Raw genomic sequence first — 27,596 nt, 5'->3', positions numbered from 1 at the left:
CGCGGACCATGACAATGCCATACTGCATACCCTACTCCGTACACCCACCAACGCTGCTCCACTCGCCTTGCTCCCCAGCCTCACCTTGCGCATTCATATTTCTTTTTCTCTAGCCGGTTTTGATTCTCTCTAGGGATAGCAATATGTTATCAAAAATCAGCAGGCCGGGCTGTTGCCGGTCTCTGTGTCACATTTCATTCCTCCCCTGATATCGCAGCACGTAGCAGCTCAGAGCGATGGGGCATTGTCTGTAGCACCCCACCATCCAGCCCTGGTTCTGTCTAATCATCCTTCTTATTGCCCACCTTCCCTGTCTTGTGCAGCCCGACCAGGCCAAGGGCAAAGCAGAGCACCATGAAACCAGTCATTGCCCAGAAGCTGGCTCGGTAGCCGAGGAGGAGAGCGTCGATTGGCGCCTCCCGCGCTGCCGCCTTCTTGGTCACCACGCCCGCCACGACCTGCATGAAGGCAAGGCCGAGGGAGGTCCCGAACTGGGATGCCGCATTGAATACCGCTCCTGCCAGTGCCTGCGTATCTTCCGGGAACGCCTCGGACACAATAATGAGGCCGACGGTGAAGAGAATGTCGCCGCTGATCGGCTGCAGGAGCTGGGCGAAGAAGGCGTTGTACCAATATGGCCACTCCGGCTTGGCGAGCGCCATCAGAACCGGGCCGCCGGCGCAGACTATCGACGAGCCGGCCACCAACCATCGGGCAGAGACCTTGTGGACAAACAAGCCAGTGGTGAAGTTGAGGATTATGCCGACGACAAGGCTGGGGAGAAGTCGGGTGGACGTCTCCGTTGCGGACAACCCTTGTACCTCTTGAAAGCTGCCAGAGTCGAGATTAACCGTGGATGTTCCAGCGCCAGTGGGGCGCTTCTACTTACAACAAACTGCAGTATTGCTCCATGGACTTGAGTACCGCGAAAGACAACAGCATGGTAGCGCAGACACTCGAGAAGGCTGTATTGCGCCATAAGCTGTTTGGTATCAAGGCCGGTTTACCGAGGCGCGTCTCACGGTGAACCCAAGCGACAAAGGCAGGCAAGGCGAAGCCAGCCGCACACAGCGTTGCAATGCTGTCTCGATGGCTTACACTGCCAATATCGGAACTTACGACGCTTGATGGCCATTGATTCAGCAGCAGCCTCGACATGGCATTCGGAAGAGGATCAACTTACGCGAAGAAGTACGACAAACAGACCATGAACCCGGATGCCAGAAGCGAGCCAACCCAGTCCATTTTTCCCTTCAATTCGTGGACAACTTCAGATGCCGTCCGCCTGTCCCCTGACTTTGGCAGCGCCCACAGTCCGACGAAGGACAGCAGCAAAGACAGCCCCCCGGTCAGGTAGAAGCCCACGCGCCAACCCACTGTATCTACCAGCACCCCGCCGAGCACCAAACCAACCGAGAATCCCAAAGGCTGGCTCAGTCCAAGACATGAAAACGCCACGTTTCTGGCTCTGCCGCTCGGGATGGACTGCGTCACGAGGCTCACGGATGATGCCAGGTGCATGGACATGGCGACGCCTTGGAGTGCACGATACGCCACGAGCTGCTCGCCTGACTTGACGAAGCCGCTGGCCAGCAATAGAAGGGCCATGGAGAAACAGCCGACGAGGTCCACGAGGTGACTCCCAGCCGCGTCGGCGAGCGAGCCGACAGGGAGGATTGTCGATCCCACGGCAAGACCGTAGACCGATATGGGCCAGACGTGCAGCTGCTCCGGCAAATTGAGCTCGGCGACAAGCGTGGGCAAACTGACTAGGATAATTCCGTTGACAGCCGAGGACAAGAAGTTGAGGCCTGACAGTTGGAAGGTTGTCGCTGCTTGGCGAGCTTTGGAGATTGTGGTGCCATCACTCGGATTCTGTCTCTCAGTCTCGAGAGGAATAACATTGGTAACATCTCGCAAGTCAACCGACTCATGGCTGAGTTGGGTGGTTGTCACGGTCGACATGACGAGGGATTGAGTTGGACTTTGCAAACAACCAAGCCCCTTCTTGGTGGGACCAACTCACTGATATTGGTCGATTTTGGATGACTCAGAGTTGAGCGAGACGACTATCGACGAACTTGTATCTAATCAACGGCTATTTTCCGTGACTCAAGACTCAATGTCACTCAACGTTGCCCAGGCCTGTATTCACAGCATCATCATAGTGAAAAACTGAGCGTCATAATCACAAACTAACATCATGCTGCTGAGTGAGGAAAAATCTCAAATAACGAGCATGTCAGTTGCTGAGACACAATTCGAGAGACAATCCGGAAAGTCTCTTTGAAAGTATTAAGACTTTCCTGTGCAACCGCACTCCCTCCAAGAGCGCAATTCGCCCTACATCGCGGCGGCGTTCTCTTTCTAGACGCCCTGTCTCGTCTCACAGCAATCAACATTGATACCATGCCGTGCCAGACAAGTCAGCAGCGCCCACTCCCCCACGCTACGTCCAGCCTCCTGCAAGGTTCCCGCGACTTGTCACATTGCATCACATCACACACACAGACACACACACACGCACCCATAACCTACCTGCCTCACAGTATTCCAGATTCTGTATGCTTACTATCCGTATCCAGCAGCGTCAGGCATAGCAACTGCCCTTGCTTTTCTCCCCTATCGCCCTTCAGTCCGCTGTCAAGGGCCCCGGTCACCGAGGCAAACAGCGCCCGGGGAAGCGTCAACCAAAGAATCTGGTCACATTTTTTCCTTGCCGTTCGCCCGTCCGTCAATCAGCCAGACCTCGGGCCAAAATTGAATGTTACTGTGTGTTTTGGGGCGGGCTGCCAAACTTGCGCGCAAGCCTCTTTGAGACCACAGCCTGCGTCTAATAGGCCAGCCCGAGTTGCCTAGCTGCCTGCCAGCCGCATTTACACGGGAATAGGTGCAGTTTTCACAAACGCCATTTCCGCAGGACGACCTCCCCTGTCCCACTGCGCAGCGCCGCACAGCCAAAGTGCCAGAAGCACCTCAAGAGGAAAAAACACCTCACCCTGCACGGAAGCTGTCCATGCAGGCAGTTTCCCTTCCCGCATCCTGACCTGCAAACGGATCCTGCTCCGTCTCACTCAGCTTCTAGTTTCCACCACCTACTACTTACTACCTTACCTTCAAATCCCGAACTGATACACACCAAGGACTGTCAATCACGAGCATACGCCCTCTCGGCTCGCTTGCCGCGGGCCAAAAAACCAGAAGTCCTGAGTCGGGTCACGATTACGATTGATGCCCGACCCCGAGAGCCAAAAGGAGGGGTAAAAGGAAAGAAAAAAAACAGTAGACAAAAAAAGCTCGAACAGAGACCATCAAAACGGCTTAGTGGCAAAAAAAAATAAAAAAATCCTCAAGGGTCTAAGTCAGCCCAAAGACGATGCGGAGAAAAATCTGGATTTTGCTAACCCCCTCCCACTCCCACCCCCTCCTCCCTACTTCACACACACACACTCCAATACCGTATCCGTACCGAGAACATGTAATTGATAGGTCCAAAGTCGAAAAGAGTCCAGACCACCACCACCACCGCGACTTTCCTCCCATCTGGCGTCACTAGCCTCTTTTCCAAGGCGGGAGATCGGCGCAGAAAAACGTCGTCATTCCATTCCTCGAGAGCCACTCGCGCTCCCCCTCCAAAGGAAGAAGGGTCGTATGCATTCGCCGCCTTGAGAGGCAGGCCGATTGGGCACGAATGAATCCGCCGATCCCCCACCTTTTTTTTTTTTTTTNTTTTTTTTTTTTTTTTGCTGTAAGTCTGTCTGGCCGTCTCCGCCTCGGGCTGTTTCCTCCAACCTTTCGGCCTGTCAGTCCGCGAGGCAGCAGCAAGCAGCAGCAGACAGGAAGAGGGGAGCTGGTTGTCGTTGGAATGGGAACCGGACCGCCGCCGCCACTCTGACCCCATGTTACGGCCCATGTAGTCACCGATCACCCGCATGAAGCTTACAAGGCCATGTATGTAATCAAATAAGCGTAGGGCAGAAAGATCGACGGTGAGGCGCGTGGGATTGGGTGGCTTTTGTCCCTCTCGTCTCTAACTCCCCAACCCAACTGAGTGAATTTCATGTGTGTCAAGGCCTCGGGCTGTCTACTTGCTTCTTCATCTTCTTCTTCTTCTTCTTCTTCTGAAGATGTCACATTGCAATTTGACTGGCTGTATCATTCATGCAAACCGCACCCTCCATCGCTTCTCATGTGTGATTGTGACAGATCCAAGACAAGATACGTACAAGTACGTACATACATGCATTTCGTGATGGCAGATGTGAGGAGCAACATGGAGTAGGTGCAGCCGGCCCTATCCATCTCTCTCCACTCACACCCAAGGACCATGGTACAGCTGATTTGATGCCACGTAAATGAAGCAACAACAAGCAACGTAGTCAAACGAGTAGCCAACTTTGATGAGCGCAAACGAAATCGACAATAAACCCCACCCCGCCCTAAAGATGTTGCGCGCGCGCAAAGAGGCGACAACGACGCAAAGCTCGTGAGAGCATTCCGGCCTGATCTACTTACTACCAACCACTTTCCGTAGGTATACATGAAATTCTACAGGAGACATACACACATCTTTTTTTCTGTTTTGTTCTCATCCCTTCGTTTGCGAGTATCCGGCCTCACTTTTCCCTTCTTTTTTTGCCACCAAAGTCGTTCATTCCTCGTCATTCCTCTTTCATCCCGGTACGCCCATCTATGACCGGTTCCCAATATCCGTTTCCTTCCGCCACACCCTGCCACCCCCTTCCCATGATAGAGACAGAGGGGAAAAATGTACAAGCCTGTCACCCGCCTAGCGTTCTTGTTCAACTTCAAGTTCCGCCCTACTTGAAGGGTAGCATCCACCTGAGCCCCGCGCCTCCTCGAGCCTGAACTAGCCCATCGGACGATAGCGGCAGGATTTGTGTGCCCAAAGGCTGCCAAGGGGGGAACAAGCAGAAGAAGAAAAAGCAAGGAAACGAGAAAAAAAACAGAGAAAAAAGAGAAAAAGGAAAGAAAAATCCAAACCCCAAAGAAAATCAAAAACGGATGCCCCGTTCATGATGCTGACATGGATACCTGATACCTGCCCGACCACCTTTTGGAATGCGAGAATGATGAGCAGTTATCCTCCGATGAACTCCAATTCCACGTGACATCGTGTTGATAACTCGTCCCTCTGTCACAATGACGTCCGAATGCCGAGAATGTACATTTGGGGGGAAGAAGCAAAGAAATAGTAGAAGGCCGCCCATGGTGTAAGAAACAATCCAGAGAAAAGCCATCCACCGAAGCGCCGCCATCCAGAGTACGTTTACAAGCATTTCAACATGCCCCGAGATCCAGTCGTGTTCTTTTTCCGGCATGGTCCCAGGAGCGGGGGGAGCAGCAGCTGGCAAATCTCAAGTCCTCTTATCTGCTCCCGTGGGAGCCGGAGCCTGCCTGGTTTCCGCCGCCGTTTCCGCCAGATTCCTCATTCGCCTCGTAGAGGTCCAGGCACGCCTCGAGAACTAGAACTCTGCCGTTAGCTTGATTTGCGCGCACATGAAGAAAAGTGCCAAGGTTATGCAAAGCTTACTCTCGATGATCTGCTGTTCCCACACGCCATATTGATAATCAACCAGCCCGTGTCGCTCGATGCCGTCGCACAGACGGACCAATTCCTTGCCCATCTTTTCTAAGCCTTCCTTGCTGATCAACGTCTGGGATCGTTGGAGTTGGCGCCCTGGTTCCATCAAATCCTTCTGCATCTGGAAAAGCGCGAGCCACGCGTGGTTGAAATCGTTCCAGAGCTTGATCCGGTCTCCATGCAGATTTTGGTCGTCGAGGTTGAGTCCTGTGAAAATCCCTAGTCTTAGCAATTTTGAACGCGTAGGAAAAGTTGGCATCTGCCCCGAGTGGCTCGCAAAGCTTACCCAGGTCAACAACTTGCGACAGTAGCCAGTTAGAGACGTCGAGGAGCGACTGGCTGGCGCTCTCGAGGATGCCGTTGCGGACGTTTTGGAACACGCCCCGCAAAGCAGACTGGTACTCCATCCACTTCTCTTCCAAACCACCCGTTGCAGAATAATCCTGCTCCTCCATCGAGACGTCGGCACTTGCGGTCGGCTGCGGCATCCCGCCCACATTCGAGATGTTGGTCTGGTAGTTGGCCATCTGCGGCTGTTGATAAGCGGTCGCGGTGGCGCTCGCGGATGGCGCATGAGGGAGGTTGGAGGTTCCTGTGCTGCTACTCGGGTCATTCTGGAAGTACGACGTCGACACGTCTGTCGGTAAGATTGGTGCAGCTGCAGGCTGCCGTTGAAACTGCGCTTGGTTGTCGTAAACAGAGCCTGTCGCGCCTGTCAAGTTGTCGTAGCCCATCGTCATGGCCGCCGCGTTGTATCCACCGAAATTCTGCGCTGCCGGGCGGCCATCCTGGCCGTATCCTGAGGGGTAATGCATTGTGTTTGTTGCCATTGGCGTGTTGAAAGATCCTGCTACCGGTTCCTGATAGTTGTACGTGCTGTAGCTACCCGTGCTTCCCATGCCCCGCGCTTGTGAGGGCGAAGTGTTGAGCGGCGCCGGCCGGTTGTATCTCTCTGTTGAACCTGTAGCCATTGAGCGGCGCTGCTGCAAAGGATCCTGAATGTTGTATCTTGGGTTGGAGGTGGGATGCATGGGCGCTTCATTCTGCCTCCTACGGCGATTGGGATCATCCATCCCACGAGGGGTTTGGTCGCCGGTCGACTCCGAAGGCAAGCCTACCGTGTGCGCCGGCGGCAACGGAGCTGGCGAAGTGTACAGTAGGGCCAGGTTGGGCCTTTGGATCGGTCACGGGACCGTCCAGCGTGGTGTAGATTCCCTCGGATTTGGTGGTGGTGGTCGTGGTGGTGGGGGGAGGAGGATGATTTTTTTTTCCCCTCTATCTTTTTTTCTCTTCTTTCCAGACGCTTCTGCTGTCGGGGACAAAACGCGACGAGATGACCAGGAAGAATGAGTGATATCGTTTGTCGGTCCGGGGAGCTTCCTCGAGGCGTTTGCTCTAAACGAAAGCAACGTACCGACGTGCGTTTGTTTGTTGGAGAGGGGTGTCTAGACTCGAGTAGAATGGGCGCGGCGGCAGTGGCGGATGGTTAAGTCGCGCGTCTAATGGGAAGGGCGCCGCAGGTCGGGAGTGGTTGGATTTTGAAGGTGTCAAAGGAGATAAAGGTAAGGAAGCGTTGACTTGGGGCGAGGGGGCCTGATGTGTGATGCCGATGTAGGGTCTGTCTGATGTCGAGCCGGGCAGCGCAGCACAGGATGGGCTGGCAGATCCTCGGGCGCGGGTAATAGAAGGTGCTTTTATGAATTGAATTGGGGAGGGAAGATCCGGATAGATTGAAGAATGGGGGAGACAAGGAAGTTAACTGTTGAGTCTTGCTTGTCGCGACAAAGCTCGGCGAAGCTAGCGCCGGCCTCCTTCATGCCCTGACGCCTGAAGGTTCGGGAAGACAAGACGACGACTGGCGACGAGTCGTTGGTGTCTTGTGAGTCGTTAGAGAAGTTTAGATTTTGGTAAACAAAAAGCCAGCGAATGGGGTGGATATCGCGCTGAGTTGTCAAACTGGTGTCAGGTTTGATACCAGGAAGATCCCAGATGCCGCATGCACCACGATGTCCAACATTACAAGCCGGTCCTTGCGCGATCTGCTTGGGCAATGAAGCCGCACCAGGGTCTCAGCGACTGTCGAGTCGCCTTGACGGAAGATGCGATTCGCCAGACGAGGAAAAAGGACCGGGCGGACCGATCTGGCTTGAGATGAGGAGGAGGCGGGTTGAGCAGTGACTGGCTGGCCGTGTCCCGAGGCTGTGCTCAGCTACCGGCTGGGGCTTGGATGAGGCTCGTGATGTGGATGGAGCAGAGCCGAGCAAGAGACGTAGACGGAGAGAACCACTTTCGCTACTTGGAAGCTTGGTGCTGCGAGGCTAGACGCGACTCGATGTAGCCTTGAGAAGGGGATGGGGTTTGACTGGCAGGGGAGAGCAGGGTAAGCTTGTGGTGAGAAGAGAGATGTTATGGGGCGGGTTCGGGTTGTTGGGTGTGTGGAGGACGTGAACGGTAGTCTCGGGGTCTATCTTATACATGGGAGGGATGCAGATATGGGTCGATGGCGCTGGGAACACAAGAATCCAGGAAGGATACAGGACGACGAGAGAAAGAAGGTCAGGTAGTGTATGTAGGTAGGTACGGAGTAAGAGTGAGGAAGGACAGAGGGAGAAAAAAGCAATAAAGGGAAAATCGGAAAAAGCAACGTCGACCCCGAAGAGAACTTGGGGCTAAATTGGGGTGGGAATTAAACTAGGCAGGTATGCTATGGTACGTAGTTAGGGCCGGGAAGTTAAGGTGAGGCGGAGAGAAAGACGTTGTATGAGGACAAGAGAGTCAGAAAGAGACGACGGGAAGCAAGCAAGCAGGCAAGCTCCTGCCTTTCACTTTCCAATCCGAGGGGGGGAACAGACCAACAATGGAAGGCCAGGAACAAGACTAGGAGGTTCAAGGTCAAGGCCGGTCAGCCAGTGCCGGGACGGACCAGACTATGCCAGATCAGACCAGGCCGATGCTAGACGGTGGAGGAGGAGTAGCAAAGGTACTGCACGTTTGGAGAAAGTTCTTGGTACTCTCTCTGTGGTCGTCGTGTCTGCAGAGAGAGCACTGACAGACGGGCACCCAGCGTGATGGATGGCTGACGAGGAAAGAAATATCCGTTTCGTGGAGTAAGGTAGGGCAGACTCCAAGCCGAGTGCGGCTAGAAGGCCCCAAAAGGAAAGCAAGCTGGACCTCGTAACGCGCCGGAGAGACCCAGATGTAATCTAAAGCGGCTGTACCGCGAAAAAGCCAAAACGACCCAGTGCTTGCCCACGAGTTCGTCTTTGCGCGAAGGGATTGCCCTTAGAGGGAAGCGCGTGGCAGCACGAGCGGTTGCAATAGAGAAAAAGTATAAGCGGCGCCAACAACGGAGCGGCCGTAGCGGCTGCGGCGGCGGCGGACGGGAGAGGATTGGAACTGTGGGATGGAGCTGCGAACTGGAGCTGGAAACCAGGACCGGACCTGGAGAGATGTAGATGGAGTTGGAGTTGGTTTGGAGATGCTGGATGGAGCTGGGCTTTGGAGCTAGATTTGGAGCTGGACCTGGCACCCGGCCGAACGAGGGACGACTGGGACGTTATGCAGCGATCTGCAAGGCAATGTCTGAAGTTGGGGGTTCCCTGGCTGGCTTCCGAGTCTCTGGGAAAAGAGGCGTAGACAGTCTGGATGAGATGCAGGCGACAGATGATGGGTGTGGACGTCGAACCTCGACGTGGGTATGGCCACACAGAGAGAGAGAGAGAGACGGTGTGAGTGGGCGATGGAATGTCTCTCACAGTGGAGGGGGGGCTTGTCCTTGTGTGTGTGGGAGCTGGTTGGTGATGGATGGGAGGACGACCACGGCTGACAAGGGGGTGTGAATGAGAGGGATACTTTGGGGAGGGGGGAGGTAGTCGTATCTGAGGTACCTCAACTGCTGTTTCTGGCTGGCAAGGTACCTCTACTACCGAATGATGTATGTAGAAGATGGAAGAGCAACAGTATCAGCAGGTACGACTCGAGCTGAACAGCAAGTCAGTCAGTCAATTGCACCGCACCAGTAGCACGGAACGAATGATGAACTGTGTGAGGAAAAAAAAAAAAAAAAAAGAGGGAAAGATGTTTGGGGTCAGGGTGTGTGTGTGGAAGGAAAGAGAGAGATACCTCAGGAGTGAGGGTGGGAGGAAGGGGGAAAAGAATTAGGAAAAAAAATCAGAGAGGCTTATGCAGCAGAGTAAAAGCCGAGTGGCACACACCCCATAACCGGGACTAGTTTGCGAGCACAGGAGTCAGGCCTGATCAGGTGCGCTGCGCTGGGTTCGCCTTGGGGAGTCAGGAATGTAGAAGCGCAGAAAGCTTGAGAAGCACTGGTGTGTGTGGTGTGGTTTGGTTTGGTAAGCTGCGTGAAGTTGGCATCCGTACCAACAAGATGTGATTAGATGGATGGAGAGGGTGTGAAGACTGGGAGGAGGAGGTGGTGTCTCCAGACAGAACCTGGCACATATGGGACTGAGAAAAGGCGCGGCGCCTTATTGCTACTGTAGATGGAATACGGGACGAGAACTAGAACTAGAACCGGCCCAGCGAGCGTGGCATGGTAAAGGTGAGGTAGGCCATAAGGGGTGGACGAGATGGAGATGGGATGGGATGGATGAGACGGAGCTTGAGATTCTGAACGCAAAGCAGCACCCGGCCAAGCCTGAGAAAGATTGCAATGGGGGTGTGAAGTGTTGTCTTGTTGGTCCCCTTTCTGCTTTTCCGACCCCTTCGTTTTCTCTCGACTTGCTTGTGCGGTGGAAAGGCAACATGTGTAGGTAGGCAAGTAAGGAAAGGAAGGTACTTACTAGCAATGCAGGCACTAGACTGGTAGGTACGTAGGCAAGTAGTTCGGAGCTCGTCCGTCATGTACATACATGCCCTTCACTGACGTGCTATGCGCCTCCAAACAGTTGGTTTTGATGGACGACCGACTGGTTTGTATTTCGCAGCCGCCTCAGCTTTCCTACCGACCCTAATTACCTGTCCGCGTATCTGTACTTACTTTGGTCCCGTCTATTTATTTTGATCGGGCTTTGAAGCCTTGCTCGCTGCTTCGATGTCCGCCCGTCCTCATTCCTGCTATTCGGCTATCCAGCTGCTTTCGCTCTTATTCGGCCCCGCCCCTGGGAACTGGAAAGTCCAACTGCCGCCCACACTGTTACCCGTTTCGTTTCGATTTCCTGCGCAAAGTTGAGCCCGCTCTGGTGCTGCGAAGATGTACTGGGGGTCTCAGTCTGTCTTTTTCCGCTTTTCTGCAGACTGCAGCCCCTCCCATCCGAGGTTTGAGTTTCTCCGATCGGAGCCACAGATAGCATTCACTGGAACAGCACTGGAAGCCTGCCGGAATACCTAGCAAGCAGCTTCGGGGTGGTGGTGAGTGGATGAGGGAGCGGAGGGCATGGCACAGGGTCCCTGTCTTGCCCTGCCTCTTTCTCCTCGGTGCGATGCCAATGACGAGCCCCCCGGACGATGAGCTGGAGGGATCGTAAAAGTTAAAAAAAGTCTGTGAGCACCCAGATGGCTGGATTTGGGGGCGTTGTTTATTACCGTGCTGAGACAAGCCCAGCGACCCTTGTCTGCGCCCTCCACCTCCCCTGGCGTTCCGGCCGGGGGGAGCACACGCACTAGTAAATTAATTGATATTATCGCTTGCATTTCTTTTGTGAATTGCCTACTCCCGGCTCCGTACCTACCTTTCATGCCCTCGTTTCCGACACGGTGACCTGCGCCGAGAATCCCCGGCAAACGCTGCTGAGGTACCGTGGCTGGGCCTCAATATCGTCGTAGTCGCACTGTCGGTGGTCTAGAGCTTCAGAGCTCCATGGCGAGGCGAGACGCGACACATTGCCGATGCCGAATGACGTACATGGATGATTGTCGACACCCACTCTTTGTACATGGCGGAGCAACCGATTGATCGTCAGCTTTGGAGCGGAGGAAAAAGAGGAGAGGAATATGGGGAGCCCAGAGCATGACAAAGCCGTTGACTCTCTCACACTTCAGAAGCTCTAGACAACGATGAACCATGCTATGCAGAGCCTCTCATCATACGCAGCAGCCAGTGATGTCTTTTGACAGAAGGTTCAGAACTTGGGGCCCAACCGTCATGCATACGGTAGCCAGCCACCGCATGCCAGGACCCAACTTTACTCGTCTCTTGAATCGTGCACTGATTGTATCCCTACTTGTCGGCTCATTCTGCCCCTCGGGATGAGCCTTTGAGTGGCTAAAGGCAGCCAGCCACTGGACGTGGGAGCACTTGTTTGGCTTTTCTCTCATTCGTGTAAGAGACTTCATCCACAAGGACAGATATTCGTTATTGCGATCGCTTCCCCATTTGTCCCCCCCGTTTCAGGGACCAGTAGACAGCTTGAGGCAATACCGAGGGCGGCGATTCAGTTGAGATCACTTCGGAGATATGGAACAGGGGAGGGTAGGGCAGGTCGAGCCGTCTTGGGATTGAAGACATTGGCTGAGAAGGGGTGGGAAAAAAACCAAAGCAAAGCAGAGGCATAAAAAAAAAGTGCTAGAATCCATACCCAGCTAGAGAATGGTCCGAGTTGGCCCCCAGAAAAATTGGACAGAGTGGTAATTGGTGGGGTAGCGGGCAAGTCAAGACAAGACAGGAAGAGGCTTCCGATCCCGCGAGTCTTTGACCAGTGAAAACGAAGGGAATGCAAGGAACGAAGACGACAGGCCGACATTTGGAATATTGAGAAGGGGGCAGTTCGAGGTGATACACCACAGGACCTGGCGCCCCCTTTTGCAGGTGAGCAAGTCGGGGCAGGAAGAATAAAGAAGAATGCCGTGAAGGCCTGACCAGACCGGGTTCGGCAACTGGTGAGACTCGACGATGCCCAATGGTTGTGGTGATTGAAGCCTCACTTTGCTGCGGCGACACAGGATGCCAATATCCCCCTCAGGCCGGCTAGCAAGCAGTATCTGAGCGCGCGCGCGCGCGCGTGTTCGTTCCTTCGAGAAACGGCAATGGCGACGGCAGAGGCGTCGGCGCTGGCGTCGGACAGTGGCATATTCATTCGAGAAGGGGGCGGGTGGTTTATGCAGCGTCCAAGCTGGGTGCATAGGAGGAGAATGAGGGTGAACAATGTGGTGTGTGTCTGTGTTATGCAGATGTGGCTGGTCGTCGTCTGCTGTCGCAGCTGCAGACGCTTGCTGCTGCTGCGTTGCTTGCGCAGGATGACTGCAGAACAGAAAAGCAAGTACTGCTACCTCGGTGGCAGTGAGTTCAGTTGTGAACGCGTGTTGAAGTTGACAAAGTTTAGAACCATGTTCCTTGCGGAAGTGTCGTGGTGGCCAGGGGGAAAGTAAGAAGGAGCAGACGGGGAGCAAGTGAAGTCCAAGAAGGCCTGCTCAAGACCCCTGTCTTTGAGCAAGGGTTGAAAACATGGGCTGGGTGGGTTCCTGAACGAGTGCCGGTGCCTTGCTTGAGTGGTTCGGAGGGTACGGAAAGCGACTGTACCTGTACATCTGCAGATGGGGGATCCATAGGGTAGCTCGAGGTGGAATCCATTCTGCTGCAGCTGCAGGGTCGGAGACGTGGAGTGTGGTGGAGGGTCCAGTTGTCCTTTTTGAAGTCTGGGATTGGGAGAGGGGCCATGGGGAGCCACAAAAGCCCTAGCGATTCAGGGATCGTGCCTGAATGCGACATTTCGCGCATAGAGGGAGGCTTGTGAAGGAAGACGACATTGCTTGCTGCAGCTGCAGCAGCTGCAAATGTAGGTATCCATCCGTACCTATCTGGACAGAGAGAGGATGGAAACGATGGCGGCGGACAGAGAGCATTGAGATGGGACATTGGCTGGAGAGGTAAGAAATGGGGGTTGTCGGACGAATGCAACATGTCGAGGTCCTTTTGTCATTTGCATTGCATTAGCCGGAACGTTCCCTGGGGCCGGAGCTGGAGCCGATGCTGGATGGAGGAGGCACTGGGCAGAACTTCAGAAGGGAAGGGAAGGGGCGCTCGGGATGCGATGCGATGCGATGCGATGCGTGCTCCTTGGCGAGGCGTGATGTGATTCGGATGCGTGTAACTGCAAACGCTGCTACGGCCTCCCTGCACTTTTCTTTCTCAAACTCGACTCCCGTTCCGACGGTCATACGGACGTAGATTATCCGGCATATCTGGGAGGAGTACACGGTCGTTGCAAGAATCTCAAATTGTGTGGATCTCCTGTTGCACATCTTGCAACTACTCCATGTCCGGCGGCGGTGCAGGAGTGTGGTGCAGTCTGCAGCCTGCACCTCAGTTTGCAGAGCTGCCGCTGCCGCTGCTGCTGCTGCTGCTCCCTCCAGGCCCACAAGAGGTGCTCGTGAGATTTCATCAGGACAGCTCTGATCCAGCATGGTGAGATGTGAGGAATCAGATTACAAAGCCCAGCCCAACCCACTCAACAAGACCACCTCACCTCACCTGGGTTACCTTGAGCCTGAGGCGCGGATAGTTTGCATGCATCCGTTTGGACCTTCTGTGCCTGATATTCCTGGCCCCCCCGCGTCTTCTTTCCTTCAGATGTAATTACGCTTTTCTCCGTTCCGTGCAGTCGCAGTTGCATCGCGATTGCCATTGGCTTTATGTTACTTATTACGACGAAGTACTTAGTAAAGTACTATTCGTAGGCAAGGACTGTAGGGTAGGCCCAACTGCGATTTCCGCGATAGGTCTAGCGCCTCGACTTTCCTGCCCACGTATTCTTTTTTTGGTTCTCGGGCCCTGTCCCTGGATTGAACGGAAAGACACCACTGCGTGCACCGAATGCAATCCCCTGGTGGGGCCTCTGGAGGTGTGTGGACGGTGCCCAGCTTTCTCCAAGTAGACCATCACCAAATTTCCCTCACCTCACTCAGACTTGGTGTATCTTGTGACGTTGAGTCTTCCGCGGCCCTTGGTCCTTGCTGTGGTTGCAACGTTCAGTGCCAATCACCCCTCTGCCCACAGACAGAGCTTCCTGCAGCTCAACCCAATTGCCCAACCAGACGCTCTCAATTGACCAGAGAAAAGGGCCAAAACGACTCCAACCCACTCACCCGGCCTCTTCCAGTCGGGTTGATTGCATTCCAACCCAACCTAACCCGTCTGGCCGGCCTGCTTTTTTCACTTGGATGCACCTCACACTCCCATCTGCGGATACCTTACCTTACCTTGGCTTAACTTCCGGACGCATGGCACCGCGTGCAAAAGCTTGCGCGAAAGCGCGCTAACAACGTCCTAGGCGGCGCTTACTGCGTAGTACACGGTCCTGCAAGTTGACGGGTTGCGAAGAACGACACTCTAACTTGACGCCTTACCTAAGACGATTTAGGGACTTGGCCCATGAGGTGATACGCACCGGCACTTTTCATCCACAGCCCGCCTCCCCTTCAAATCCCCGACTCGACGCCCGCGGCTTGCCGAACGCCGCCATCTTGCTCAACTCAGAATCTCAAGACTCAAACCACACTACTGCTAGCAGCTATCATCAAACTTGCGTGTCCAACGTCGGAATCTGACCGCCAACGGTCGAACTAGAGGCGCCCAATAGCAGCCGTCATTTTCTCTGCCCCGCCATTCACACCTGCCTGCCCCGACCCTACACCTTGCACTTACACCCTGAAGCACGAGTTGTGGTGGTGGTGTCGCTGTCAGAATGGTGTGGTGCTGCACCAAGACAATGCAGCGTCCATCCTCGGCAACGTCTGGACCGTCACGCCGCCGTTGAACACATTTTGGGCCATCTCAGCCTCACACGAGGCGACAACCGTCGATCATCTCAACAGACGCCTGGTTGATCCCCGCACCTCGCCACGAGACTCTCTCTTACCAACTTCACAATCAGCACAAGAGATCCTTCCCGGGAAGCTGTCTGATGCTGTCGTCCACTCGTTCCCGCGGCCTCGAAAAGAGATGCGACGCTACCGCAAGTAAGTAGCCACCACGAGACACATGCGACTGAATAGCCTCGTTCTCGCATCACGTCACTTTACATTGCTCTGATCAATGCTTCTACGTTCCTTACCGTCCGTCTATTCATCCGTCCAACCATCCATTATGTCGTCTCAAGCCACCATCAAAACGGCCCTATACTACCACCCTTATCACGCCTCATCCGCTGCCCGCCCGCGCCCGTAATTGGCTTCGAATTCAACCGCTCCTTTCTTTGTTCACTCATCCATCCATCCATCCATCCATCCCAGAGGTCAAGCACGCACACCCCCCCTTTTTTCCCTCCCCTTCCCCCATCCCATCATCATTGTCATCAGCAATCCCCACCACACAACCAGAACAAGATCTGCTCGAAATTCGTCGCCGCCATCCCCGATCCGGTGAAACCAGTCGAGTCGTGCCGCCCACCGTCCGAATAAATGGCCGACGGGACTAAAATCCCGTCACGAGAAAAAAAGGACGCAAGGGGTGAAACCAACTCCACGAACCTTCGATTCAGTCGTTCCATGCTTCTAGAAACCTTCGGTGGGCAGCACCGGTGCAAACGTCTGTGCCCTCGCTGTCGTCTCCTTTTAGGGGTTACCTTGTGTGGGAAATTGAAACAAGGCCCTCGCCGGACGCGTTTCTGCAACGCTGGCGATGGGGGCGTCACCATTGGGCTTGAGTCCTCAACGCCAGAGGTGTCGACGCGCGTGCTCACGGACCCTTTTTAATATTGTTCGCATCTTCCATTCCGCCCGCAGCTCTACACAGGTGCCATCCGGTGGCCTATGATTCTGGCCTGATAATGACACACGAGAGCGGCCTTCATTCCCTCCAAGACCCGGTTTCAATGCGCGCCAAACCCCATTGACGGCCGCTCCGTTAACCGTCAAATGTGGTCACTGCACGCACTAGTTAAATGAGCCGTGTCAGCCAGACGACGTGGCTATACCGTTGCCGTCATTGTCGATATCGCTGATTCGACCACGCATACAATTTGCCGGAGAAGCATCCGTATCACCAGCCAGAGACTCCTTGTCGTCGTGATTTGCACCTATTCATGACGGGATTTGTCCCAATTCGGTCCAGGCCTAGAGGTGTGCTATCTGGTTCCTGAATCGACACTCGCCCACGCGACAATCATGCATTGTGGTGCCATGTGGCTCCGTCGCTCGGCCGCAACTAGGACAGGATGCTCGAGGTCGGAGACACCACGTTGCTTCTCCGCGAACTGCATGGTCCGGGTTTGATGGTTTGGGCTTTCCTCCGACGTGGACACTATGTTTGACTGTTTACTTCCACGTGGTTGATACAGCAAAGCGCGACGCGAACAGTCTATTGCGCCCTGAACCTGAACGTCCATGAATGTGTCTCTCTAGATATCCTCTCTGATATTAGCACTGTTGAGCCTCCGGAATCACCGAATGAAGGACGATGCTTAGTCCACCGCGTTCCCAAGGGTATGACTGCGCTAGCAAGAGGTACAAGGCCAGCCTGCTTCGTCATTACCGAAGGCCGTTGTGCGCTACGCTAGACGCCTTCCCGATCTCGTCTCGAGGCTGCAGGGCTAGTGGACATCATAGGCTGGCATTGTTCGAGCTGCCTTTTTTCTATGAATACACGAGGGTGGTAGTACAACAAGAAGATGGTTGGCGCGGGTGACTGATTGCCCCCAGCATGGCCAGAAACGCCTCTATCTCTTGACCCAGGTAGGCGACTTTCTGGCCTTGAGGTGGCCATGCTTCTTTCTTTCCACCCTTCTCGCATCGCGCGTGATGCAGCCAGCTGCCCATCAAGATAGATTAGCGATATGTCCCTTCGACAAGAGGCTGCCGAGCCTCGGGATGTCCACTTACCCTTTCTCAAAGACCTCCTCAAGTCGGGCTCATGAACCAACATCGCCTTGGCGATTGCCAAAGTCAGGGCTTCGGCCTGGCCTGTGACGCCGCCACCATCCACCAGCGCCCACACGTTGTACTTGTCCGTCCTTGCTGTGCTTCGCAGTGCCCAGATGGCACTCTCGCGGTCGTGAATCCTGCCAAAGACCTCATTCAGAGGCTTGCCGTTGACCAGGACCTCTCCAGTGCCCTCTACAACCCAGGCACGAGCGCTAGACGTCTTTCTTCGACCGATTCCCAGCGCACGTCCGTGTTTGTCGAGGGGCTTGACCTTGGCCACGTTCTTGAACGGGTCGATATCTCTCTTGAACCCCTCCAGAGCCTGCTTGACGTCCTCGGGCATCAGCTTGGGGATGATGGCGTGCAAGTGCTTGATCATGGCCAGAAGCTGGCTGTAGGGCTTCGCCTTGACCGGCTCTCCGTGCATCGTGCGGTATCCCTTGAGCGTCCTCCACAGCTGTCGGGGAACCATGTCCGGTGGCGAGAGCGGGAGATGTTGGTACTTCTCCATGAGATGCGAGAACTTGATGAAGGAGTCGTTGAAGTGAGGCTCCCTGGAGAAGTAGGACGGAGAGACGGGTACCGCGCGGGCGTGGACCATACCCGGGAATGGGTCTTCTAGCGGCTTAGCGAGTTTGCTTTTGGTGAGCTTTTCTATATCAAAGCCCGGCGGGAGGGCTGTGAGGTCTGGAAGCGCGTTTCCCGGGGGCTTTTTCGGTGGTTCGATAGGTGTCGAGGTCGACATGGACTTGATGCCGACCTGGATGCTCGATCGTTGCCATTGCAGCTTCGCATGCGGGCTTTTCGCCGCCTGGCGCAGGCAGAGCGTCTGCCGCAGCCCGTGGCGTATGGTCGACATGTTGTTGGGACTTCGGTCAGCGCCCTCGTCGATTGGGCGGTCGTCGCGATGTCGCGAATTTCTTCGTGATACCAACCTGAGAAGCTAGAATTTCCTGTCGGCGGTTCGGCGGGAGAATATCGGACCGCTGATCGATGTCAGCCACGGTCGTCAGCCACGGTCGTCGGCCACTTTTGTGGTGCGCACAGACCTTCCGTTGCCTCGTCTACAGTGATACCCCTCACTCAAGCCACAGCGACTGCCCTGGAGCTTTCGGGCGAGGAGGGGTTGGGTGGCCACGGCGGGGCACTGGCCTCGAAATTGCCGTCTCATTCAAAAAAAATTGCAGTCCTTCAGCAGCGGGGGAAGTCGAACTTTTTCCTTTCTCCTCTCCAGTCCATCACCTCACACACTCTTGATACCCTTCCATCTCAGTCGCTCAACTGAAACAAGATGGCGTTCGGCAAGCTCTTCACCTACCCGGTAAGCAATCACCAATTGCTTCTTGATCTCCTGCTCGACTTTGCGATCTCTGAGGATTTTCGAAGCTGACTTGTCGCCCCTCCAGGCCAACCCCCGCACCGCGGCCATCCGCGCCGTCGCGAAGGCCAACAACGTCGACCTTGAGTACATCGAGGCCGACACCACCAAGCCTTCCATCGAGCACCTCAAGGCCAACAAGCTCGGCAAGGTCCCTGCCTTCCTTGGCGAGGATGGCTACCCTCTCTCCGAGTGCATCGCCATCGCCATCTACAGTACGTTCGCCCTGAGTCACACAAGCCCAGTCCTTTGTTGGGCGCCGATTCTGCTCGCGCCACAAACACCACAGCCCTCACCCCTCCGAAATGACGAATAAGCACAAAATTTACAGTTATCCCTGTCCGAATCACCGTGTGGATAGAGTTCTATCTTCTGATCTTGCCATCTTCCTCCGCAATGCTTGGAAACCGCGCGCCGGGGCACATCAGCTAACCAAGCCACAGTCACCTCCCAGAACGAGAAGACCACCCTTCTCGGCAAGACCAAGCAGGAGTGAGTCACAGTCTGATACCCACCGACCTTGAGAGCACGGAGCTAACCGACCGTCCTGCAGCTACGCTTCCATCCTGAAGTGGATGTCCTACTTCAACTCTGAGGTCCTCCCCCCCATGGGTGCTTGGTACCGCCCCCTCCTCGGCAAGGACGCCTACAACAAGAAGGCCGTCGAGGACTCCTCCAAGGTCGCCCTCAAGGCCGTTAAGGTCGTCGAGGAGCACCTCCTTAGCAACACCTATCTCGTTGGCGAGCGCATCACCCTTGCCGACCTCTTCGCCGCTGGCATCATTGCCCGTGGCTTCGAGTTCTTCTTCGACAAGCAGTGGCGCCAGGAGAACCCCAACGTCACCCGTTGGTACGACACCATCATCAACCAGGACATCTGGACCGCCGTTTCCGAGAAGCAGGAGTACCTCGAGACCCCCAAGCTCACCAATGTCCCCCCCAAGAAGCCCGAGCAGCCCAAGAAGGAGGCCAAGAAGGAGGCCCCCAAGCCCGCTGCCCCCGCTGCTGAGGAGGCCCCTGCCGCCCCCAAGCCCAAGCACCCCCTTGCTGAGCTCCCCCGCGCCACCTTCGACCTTGAGGAGTGGAAGCGTCAGTACTCTAACATCAAGAACCACGAGGAGGCCATGAACTGGTTCTGGTCCAACGCCAACTTCGAGGAGTTCTCCCTCTGGAAGGTCAAGTACAAGTACAACGACGAGCTCACCATGACCTTCATGTCCAACAACCTGATTGGCGGCTTCAACAACCGTCTTGAGGGTTCCCGCAAGTTCATCTTCGGATGCGCTGCCGTCTACGGCGCCAACAACGACTCCGTTATTGAGGGAGCCTTTGTCATCCGTGGCCAGGACTACAAGCCCGCTTTCGATGTCGCTCCCGACTACGAGAGCTACGACTTCGAGAAGCTCGACCCCACCAAGGCCGAGGACAAGCAGTACGTCTCCGACTCCTGGGGCTGGGAGAAGCCCATCACCCACAACGGCAAGGAGTACCCCGTTGCCGACGGCAAGGTCTTCAAATAAGCGCGTCACTTATTTGTTAGGGGGAGATCCGACATTCACGGCTTATGGCAGAGATGAAATGAGTTTACGACTAGGCAAGGTGGTGTGTAGACGATGTTATGGACCCGAGAAGAGATATCTTGCGCGTAATGCCAGATGTTGTGTGCCGAGTCACTAGGACTAGGCAATAGATGCAGGACATTCCTGATGATCAAACCAAAAATACGTTTTCCCAATGGCGGCTGTGACCGAAAGTGACTTGACTGAATTGTCTATTTTATTTCAATGTCTACGAAGACTAGGGGGTATCTCGATGCTATGAAGGCTGTATCCTACCCTGCCAATTGCGTACTCCGACTGCACACGTCCGGCACCTTTTTATCTGCAAAGTGCCAATCTAACCCAGGAACGCCACTACTTCTCCTCGGGCGGTTCCAACTTGTAGTCCTCCTTCATCTGAAATGGGTTTGTGCGCATGTAGCTGCTGATGTCCGACTGATAGCAGAGCGAGTTGAGGTAGTCGTGAACCTGCGGGACCACCAAGCCCGGCTCCGCGTCGTTACCGAAGAACTCGGGGATGCGAAGCAGGTTGTACGGCTCGCTGCGCGCTTTCTCGAGGGAGTCATCGATGAGCACGGTGTTGCTCTGGTCCCAGCAGCCGCCGTACTCGGCGTCCGGATGCGACGACTTGACGCGGGGGTCGTCCCACACCTTCTGCAGCCGCTTGTACACCTGCACGCGGAGATTGTAGTCGGCCTTCGAGAGGCCGAAGCGGTCGCGACCCCAGATGGCCAGCACGCGGCGGTGGATCTCGCCCCGGTCTCTGCCGCCCGGGATGGGCGGGCCGAGGAGCAGCTGGTCGCACATGGACTGGACGTTCTGCGGGCGGGCGGACGACCAGATGACCACGTGGAAGGTGTCGAGGCAGTATTGCAGGAAGCGCTTGGCGTACGGGCGCTCGACGAAGGAGGTCGCGTTGCGCCGGTTGGGGCGGTAGAGGAGGGTGCCGTTGAGGTCCATGACCACGAGGATCGGCTTCGGGGTCGGGAGGAGGGTCGGTGGGATGGAGGCGCGTTGGAGGTATTCTGCCGTCGGGTCGGGGACGCCGCCTGAGGCGAGTGAAGGGGCTACGATCTTATCGCGGTCGTTCATGGCCCTGGTGTTCAGAGGTTAGTTTGGACAGATGAGATGGAGATGATGGTCGCTTACTTTGCGCGGGGACCCTTGGGGGGAGTGGGCTGCTGGCTTGCGCCGGCGGGCGCTTGCCCAGGAGCGGCTTGAGAAGCTGGCGCGGCTTGAGGGAAAGGGAAAGAGCCGTTCTGTGTGTTGTTTCCGAGGCCGGGTATCGTGAAGCTTCCGCCAGGTGTTTGTGCGGGAGCTCCGGTGATGGTCGGGGCGGGCTTGGCCCACCATTGCATGTTGGGCATGTCCATTGCGTAGACTTTGGAGGGGTGGAGGGGTTGCGCGTCTGGGTATGAAGGTACTTTGACTCCGAATTGAGGATCGCGCGCGTCGATGCCTTGCCTCGTGAGAACCTTTCTGGTTGTGCCCAAAGTCGCGTACGACTGGCGGAAGGCAAGCCGGAAAGATCTGGGGTAGACGTTTGAGATGGAGGGGCGCATGGGCGGGTCTAAGGTCGCGGGGCGAAAGCTGTTGTCTCTAATTGGCTCCGGGTGAGAATAAAACTTGGCTTGTACTGAATGATTATTCAGACAGCACTGCTGATTATTTCGTTACGACTGTTAGCAAGAGTGGAAGTGGTGTGCTACGTGCGATGGGAGTTTGGATGCCCGCTGAGAGAAATTGTCCTCTCCATGCATTCCTTATCTAATCGATAAGAATATTCTTATCCACAGTTCATGCTCATGTTGACCCACTAAAATTTTCGCTAGCTCCAGTGCTGTAGACTTCCCCCATGTGATTCCTCAGATTGCTTCGGACAGCTTCTCAGCGAAAAAGTATCAGTACGTCACAAAATGCTTTCTGGAAAGAGAAAACAAGCATTTGGGGGGCTTCAGCGCCGGGTTAGACCTCGAAGAGAGCAGGAGGAGGAGCCGGAACTCGAGGAGACTTTCAGCAGCGAGCCTGAGGAGATGGGTGTGGAGGGTGATGAGATGAGCGAGAACGAAGATGATGAGGACGAGATGGACGATGACGAAGAGGTAAAAATTCACACCTTTGATGAAACCGAGACTCGATGCTAACAGAACCACAGTCTGATGGATCGCCACCGCCAAAGAAACCCACCATCGACATCTCGTCAGTCTCATTCGGCGCACTCGCCAAAGCCCAAGCCTCCATGCCAGCGGGACGTCGCAAACGCGGCGCCGCCGCGGAACCCTCAGAACAGGACTCCGACTCCGACTCTGGCCCCGAAGAGGCCGGGAACGGCAGGAAGCCCAAGTCTGCCGCCGACCTTGCCAAGCGCACGAGCAAGCACGCGCCCATGGAAATGTCCAGCAAGAGACAGGTCTCCCGAAAGCGCGAGGTCATCGCCGTGCCCAAGATGGAGGTGCGCGACCCGCGTTTCGATCCGCTCAGCGGCCCAGTTGACGAGGCCAAGGCCAGGAAGGCGTATGCGTTCCTGGACGAGTACCGCGCCGACGAGATGAAGCAGCTGCGTGCGGAGATCAAGAAGACGAAGGACGCGGCGAAGAAGGAGGAGATGAAGCGGCTTTTGTTGTCGATGGAGTCCAAGATGAAGGCGCGGCAACGCAAGGACAGGGAGCAGGAGCTGATGCAGGAGCACAAGCGTCATGAAAAGGAGCTGGTGAAGCAGGGCAAGCAGCCTTTCTACCTGAAGAAGGCGGAGCAGAAGAAGAGGCTGCTCGTGGACCAATTCTCGAACATGAAGAAGAGGCAGGTTGACAAGTCAATCGAGAGGAAGCGCAAGAAGGTCGTCGCGAAGGAGAGAAAGGAGCTGGACAGGTTGGAGAGGCGACCTCGATAGGGAGGGACGGTGCATTAACGTGGTCTATCGAGAATTACATGGCCTGTGTGTGCTTTCTGCTTCACGGCCTTTTTCTGTCTTACTTCTTTTGACCGCATCATGTAGTCTCTCTAACTTGTTGTTACAGTGATGATACAAATGATACAAGCGAACCAACCGTCTCAACCTCAGACGGCATAACCGTTCTTCTTCAAGCTCTCCTCAAACATTTCTCGGCATCTAACCTTGCTGCCGAGTCTGGCACAAAGCAGGAAGGCACCGCTCAACTTGCGGTGCAAGCTATATGTCTCTTCGGGCGGTGGCGCCAGTCTCTCACGCAACATGACGGGGATGAGGGCCTTGACGCGCTCGGTGATGGTTTGGTCCTTAAAGTCGTAGACCTCGGGCGCCGAGGCGAGGAACGGCTCGGCGAGCGTCAGCACCGATTTGACGTGAGCATCCACCATCGTCTTGCTTTCATGGCCAGTCAGATATCCCAGACTCTCTGAGAGCTCCTTGACGCCCTGATGGTCAGATCTTGAGGCCGCCGCGAGAAGTTGAACATACTGCGCGACGAACTCATCCGGATACTCCCTCGACGCGCCGAAATCGAGCAGCTCGAGCTTGTTCGTCTTGGCGTTGTAGAGGAAGTTCGTCCAGTTCGGGTCGGTTTGCATGAACTTGAACTCAGTAATTTCCCTTAAGCAGAGGCGGAGGATCTGAGTGCCGATCCAATCACGTTGGTCTTGGGTGAACGACGTGACCCTCGTAACTCCAACGCCGTCCATCCAGTCCATCGTCAGGACATTCTTCCCAGAAGCTTGCAGGTGAACATCGGGCACAAGGAAAGTGCCCTCCTCCCCGGCGAGCAGCTCCTTGTACTTGATGAGACACTGCGCTTCTCTCTCATAGTCGCACTCCCAGCCGAGCTCGGTTCGTGCGTTGTCGATGGTCTTATTGAGGTACAAGCCCTTGGGTAAAAGTTTGGTGGCATTCAGCAGGATGCCGAGGTTGTCGAGATCCGAGTTGATGGAGTCGGCAACGCCCGGGAATTGGATCTTGACTGCCACTTTCCTACCATTCTTCAGCGTAGCGCGATGGACCTGGCCGATGGACGCGGCAGCGATGGGCTTCTCCTCAAACTCTTCAAACAGCTCCCGCCATTCGGCACCCAAGTTTGCTACAAGGACCTTATCTCTCTGGTATGAGGGCATGTAGTCAGCACGGTCTTGCACTCTTTGTAGCACCTCCTGGATTGGTCCCGGAAGCATCTTGGAGTCCTGGAAGCTCATCATCTGACCCATTTTGAGCGCTGCGCCTCTCATTCTGGACAGCTTGGATACCAGTCTTTCCATGTTGCCGGCACTAAGCAATACCGAGCCCTCGCCCTTGCCGCCAAAGGCCCTGCCGATGCTCTCCATGATGGCGCCTCCCATCATGCCAGCAGCCAAACCGCCATAGTTCCAAAGTCTGCTAATCCGGGTGGCGGGGACTTTGGATTCTCTAAGAACATATGCTGGGGTTGGGGCTGGGGATGACGACTGGTCGATCGCTGCATCAAGCACGTCCTCGACTGGCGGGTCTTCTTTTTGCGTTTCGATTGGAGAGGCTTTGAGGATTGGCTCGCTTTCCGAAGTAACGGGGGCCGCCGTTTCGGGTGTTTCTGTCCTCGGTTTGCCGTCCTGGGGTGCAGCCGGCGTGGGCTCTGGGGCGGCTTTGACGGCTGGTGAAATCTTCTCCGGAGCCTTCGGGGCTGACTTGGAGTGGACAACAAACTCAGGAAGACCGACCGGCTTGAGCTTCTTTCGAGCGCCAAATAGTTGATCCACCTGCTTGTCATCCTTCTTTCCTATCATACTAGCAGCACGGTTGCCGTGGAAAATGTTGATGTTGACATCTGGTGGAACGTCATCAAGCTCTTCAGAGACGGGAGCGCCATATGCTGGTGTCACGCCCTTGCTCGTGGAGCTGTCATCTTTGGGCTTTGCCACCGACGGCGACGCATCAGACCACGGGAAGCCGGAAGGGTTTGATTGCCTTAGTTGAGAAAGAACCGAACCGGAATCCGGCTTGGTGACGGATCCATGGCTGGGCTTGGACTGAAAGTGGTTTGGAGATGTGTGAGGGACATGAGTGACTTTTGGTGTCGGCTCCGGCTGCACTGGTGGTGCCCTTGTTGTTGATGGCTGTGTTTCTTGTGAAGCTGTCGATGATGTGCTCTCATCGGCAGGGTCTGCTCGTGTGTTTTCCGGCGCTGCTGGAGCTCGGCGTGTTAAGCTGGAAGCTTTGCTAAAGCTCTCAAGCTGCCGACCTCTCAGGGCAACATGCTTGGATGCGACTGAGCGCGATGCACTCAGCACCGCTGCCAGATCGACAGCAAAATCGGCGAATCTCATCTGAGCGGCAACTCTCAATTGGCTCACGCGCAAGTCATTGCACGATTTTCGACTAAAGAATGACTGCACGACTCTCTGGAAGCTCCGGGACTAAGTCGTTATCGTCATAAGTCGAGAAAAGTTGAGTGATGGCTACGTGCAAAAAGCGTGGCTTGGAACCATAAATGCGCCTATCCGATGTATCGGACTAATGGGGCGCCACAGGCTGCATGTCCAGTCGTGTAAGTGACCTTGATCCGAACGAGGATTATCAGGCTCGAGTCTTATTGAATGCTGTTTTTGTCTTGAGTTTCGATTGGGGCCTATTGAGCTAATGTTCTACTAAGCCTGACCATGTTTGGTGATTTGCAAAGAATGATCATTGCTAAGCCGCTTCATACTGTGCAGCGCTCTCTTCTGATGTGGTATCTATCCTTGCTCTATCCCTATCCCATTCGGTCGTCCTTCGTTATTCATTAATTAAGTTTTATTCTACTGGATTCACTGAGAAACCTTGGAGCCACCTTTCAATAGCGAGCCTCGTGCCCTCAGCGGCGTCGCTTTCGGAGTCGAGCCGCTGGGGCTTCCCCGTCTGGGACTTCCAATCTTACTCCATAGTCTTTGAGCGGCAGGTGTTAGTCCTCCGGAGACCCTCGGGCTAGATGGAAACTTTGGCACTGGGGTCCTCTCTAGCTTTCCGGTCAATCCATTCTTTGCCGACTCTCTCTTGGATTGCGCTGCCCTCTCAACCAGCCGATGATGCAGACTTTCTCTCTTGCCTTGCTCCTGTAATTTAAAAGGGTTGGGAGTCGCATCACCAGGGCCTAAGTTAATGACTGGTGCTGGAAGAACCTCTTCTTCATCATCGGCGTCATCAACAAAGGCGTAACCATTCACCCTTGGCGTTTCTCCACCTCCCACCGCGCTCGAAGCTTGATCGTCCTTTCGCGGCCTGCCCGCGATGGCGTCTCTCACCGCAGACATTGTTGGAGATGGTGGCCTTTCGATAATCGCGGGCTGGGGGATCCTTGTGTTCTGGTAGTTGATCGATTTCGGAGCCATCATCGAAGTCGCCTCGGCCCTTTGGGCAGGGCTCTCGTATTTGTCCTCAACACCGTCCGGCCCAAACATGAGGTTGTTCTTCGGGTCAGCGTTCCAGCTATCCGGCCTAGCTGGCCTATCATCGGCATCCTTGATTGCCAGCCTGTCTCTTTTGATGAACCCGTCGTCGATCAAGCGGCCGTTCTGAGCCAGCTTCTCCTCCACTTCGGCTTGCTTGATCATCTGTTTCGATGGCAGCTTGTTCCCACGCCAGAGCCATGCATACTTCTCCGCTTTCTTCTGGCTTTGCTTGTCCATGAGCTTGTAGAAGCTCTCGTTATCCTCACTGGTGTACTTAGCCTGGAAGTTGGCGAGGCTCAAGTTGGTATCCACAACGGGCTTCTGCTCTTCAACGACTGTTGGCGCGACAGATGCTGGTGTATCCGCGCCGTACGCTGATGGTGTGCGCCCTCCATTCTCGAACGTGGGCGGTCTCTTCACCCTCTGCCTTCCTGGGGTCATCACGCGCTGTAGCCTTTGTCCAGCGCTCGAGATCCATGCCGCGTCCTTCGATTCGAGGGCGTCGAGATATTCCTGCTGAGTTTCCGATTCCAAAAGCCCAGGAAAGAAGTCGCGCGCGATAATTTTCGAGAGGGCATCGGTATATGTATCTTCGTCTATGACCTTCTTGGGCCTCTTGATCTTCTTCGCGGGCGGCGGTGGTGGCATGAGGTCGGTATCAGTGCGCTTTCGCACCAGCGCGTTGGACTGTTGGCTTGAGGGCCCCATCGTGACGTCCGATTGTTGCTAGGCGAGCGCGCCGACTTCGGGTGTCTCGACAGACCGTGGGTGATGTAAAAGTGCCATGCAGAGAGGCTGTCGTGTTGCAAGTCAGCGAGGTTCGTAACGGAAAATACTGGGTGGGCATTCAGTCCTGAAATGACGTGGAGCC

General features: G+C 55.2%; 7 protein-coding genes and 1 pseudogene across 8 annotated transcripts; 3 read left to right on the top strand and 5 right to left on the bottom strand.

Annotated features, from left to right (window-relative positions):
- Positions 1-281: 281 nt before the first annotated feature.
- On the bottom strand, positions 282-1,965 carry GCG54_00001732 (uncharacterized protein; the record flags this gene model as incomplete). The annotated part of the gene is made up of 3 exons (XM_045401839.1): positions 282-831; positions 890-1,123; positions 1,184-1,965. 3 exons carry the CDS (start codon positions 1,963-1,965, stop codon positions 282-284), a joined length of 1,566 nt encoding a protein of 521 aa, XP_045270568.1.
- Positions 1,966-5,388: 3,423 nt separating this feature from the next.
- GCG54_00001731 (uncharacterized protein) lies at positions 5,389-6,678 on the bottom strand (the record flags this gene model as incomplete). Its single annotated transcript, XM_045401838.1, has 3 exons — positions 5,389-5,486; positions 5,555-5,812; positions 5,892-6,678. The coding sequence occupies 3 exons, from the start codon at positions 6,676-6,678 to the stop codon at positions 5,389-5,391; spliced, it is 1,143 nt and encodes a 380-aa protein (XP_045270567.1).
- Positions 6,679-7,220: 542 nt separating this feature from the next.
- GCG54_00001730 (uncharacterized protein) lies at positions 7,221-7,760 on the top strand (the record flags this gene model as incomplete). The annotated part of the gene is made up of 3 exons (XM_045401837.1): positions 7,221-7,283; positions 7,393-7,484; positions 7,595-7,760. Coding segments are annotated over 3 exons (321 nt in total), but the record flags the coding sequence as incomplete, so codon positions are not given.
- A 9,457-nt stretch (positions 7,761-17,217) lies between these two features.
- On the bottom strand, positions 17,218-18,281 carry GCG54_00001729 (37S ribosomal protein S9; the record flags this gene model as incomplete). The annotated part of the gene is made up of 2 exons (XM_045401836.1): positions 17,218-17,309; positions 17,381-18,281. The coding sequence occupies 2 exons, from the start codon at positions 18,279-18,281 to the stop codon at positions 17,218-17,220; spliced, it is 993 nt and encodes a 330-aa protein (XP_045270565.1).
- Positions 18,282-18,713: 432 nt separating this feature from the next.
- Positions 18,714-20,320, top strand: GCG54_00001728 (Elongation factor 1-gamma 1; the record flags this gene model as incomplete). Its single annotated transcript, XM_045401835.1, has 4 exons — positions 18,714-18,743; positions 18,829-19,015; positions 19,244-19,292; positions 19,354-20,320. The coding sequence occupies 4 exons, from the start codon at positions 18,714-18,716 to the stop codon at positions 20,318-20,320; spliced, it is 1,233 nt and encodes a 410-aa protein (XP_045270564.1).
- A 393-nt stretch (positions 20,321-20,713) lies between these two features.
- On the bottom strand, positions 20,714-21,921 carry GCG54_00001727 (uncharacterized protein; the record flags this gene model as incomplete). Its single annotated transcript, XM_045401834.1, has 2 exons — positions 20,714-21,455; positions 21,509-21,921. 2 exons carry the CDS (start codon positions 21,919-21,921, stop codon positions 20,714-20,716), a joined length of 1,155 nt encoding a protein of 384 aa, XP_045270563.1.
- Positions 21,922-22,275: 354 nt separating this feature from the next.
- GCG54_00001726 (rRNA biogenesis protein RRP36) lies at positions 22,276-23,249 on the top strand (the record flags this gene model as incomplete). The annotated part of the gene is made up of 2 exons (XM_045401833.1): positions 22,276-22,461; positions 22,515-23,249. 2 exons carry the CDS (start codon positions 22,276-22,278, stop codon positions 23,247-23,249), a joined length of 921 nt encoding a protein of 306 aa, XP_045270562.1.
- Positions 23,250-23,416: 167 nt separating this feature from the next.
- Positions 23,417-27,433, bottom strand: GCG54_00001725 (annotated as a pseudogene). Its single transcript has 2 exons — positions 26,109-27,433; positions 23,417-25,624 (listed from the first exon to the last, which is right to left on the bottom strand). Coding segments are annotated over exons 1-2 (3,533 nt in total).
- Between the last annotated feature and the right edge of the window lie 163 nt (positions 27,434-27,596).

This window comes from Colletotrichum gloeosporioides, assembly GCF_011800055.1.
Source record: "Colletotrichum gloeosporioides strain Lc1 chromosome Unknown consensus_7, whole genome shotgun sequence".
Classification (NCBI taxonomy): Eukaryota; Fungi; Ascomycota; class Sordariomycetes; order Glomerellales; family Glomerellaceae; genus Colletotrichum; species Colletotrichum gloeosporioides.
Note: the sequence above shows the minus strand (reverse complement) of the source record. Positions and strands in the feature narration are given on the sequence as shown.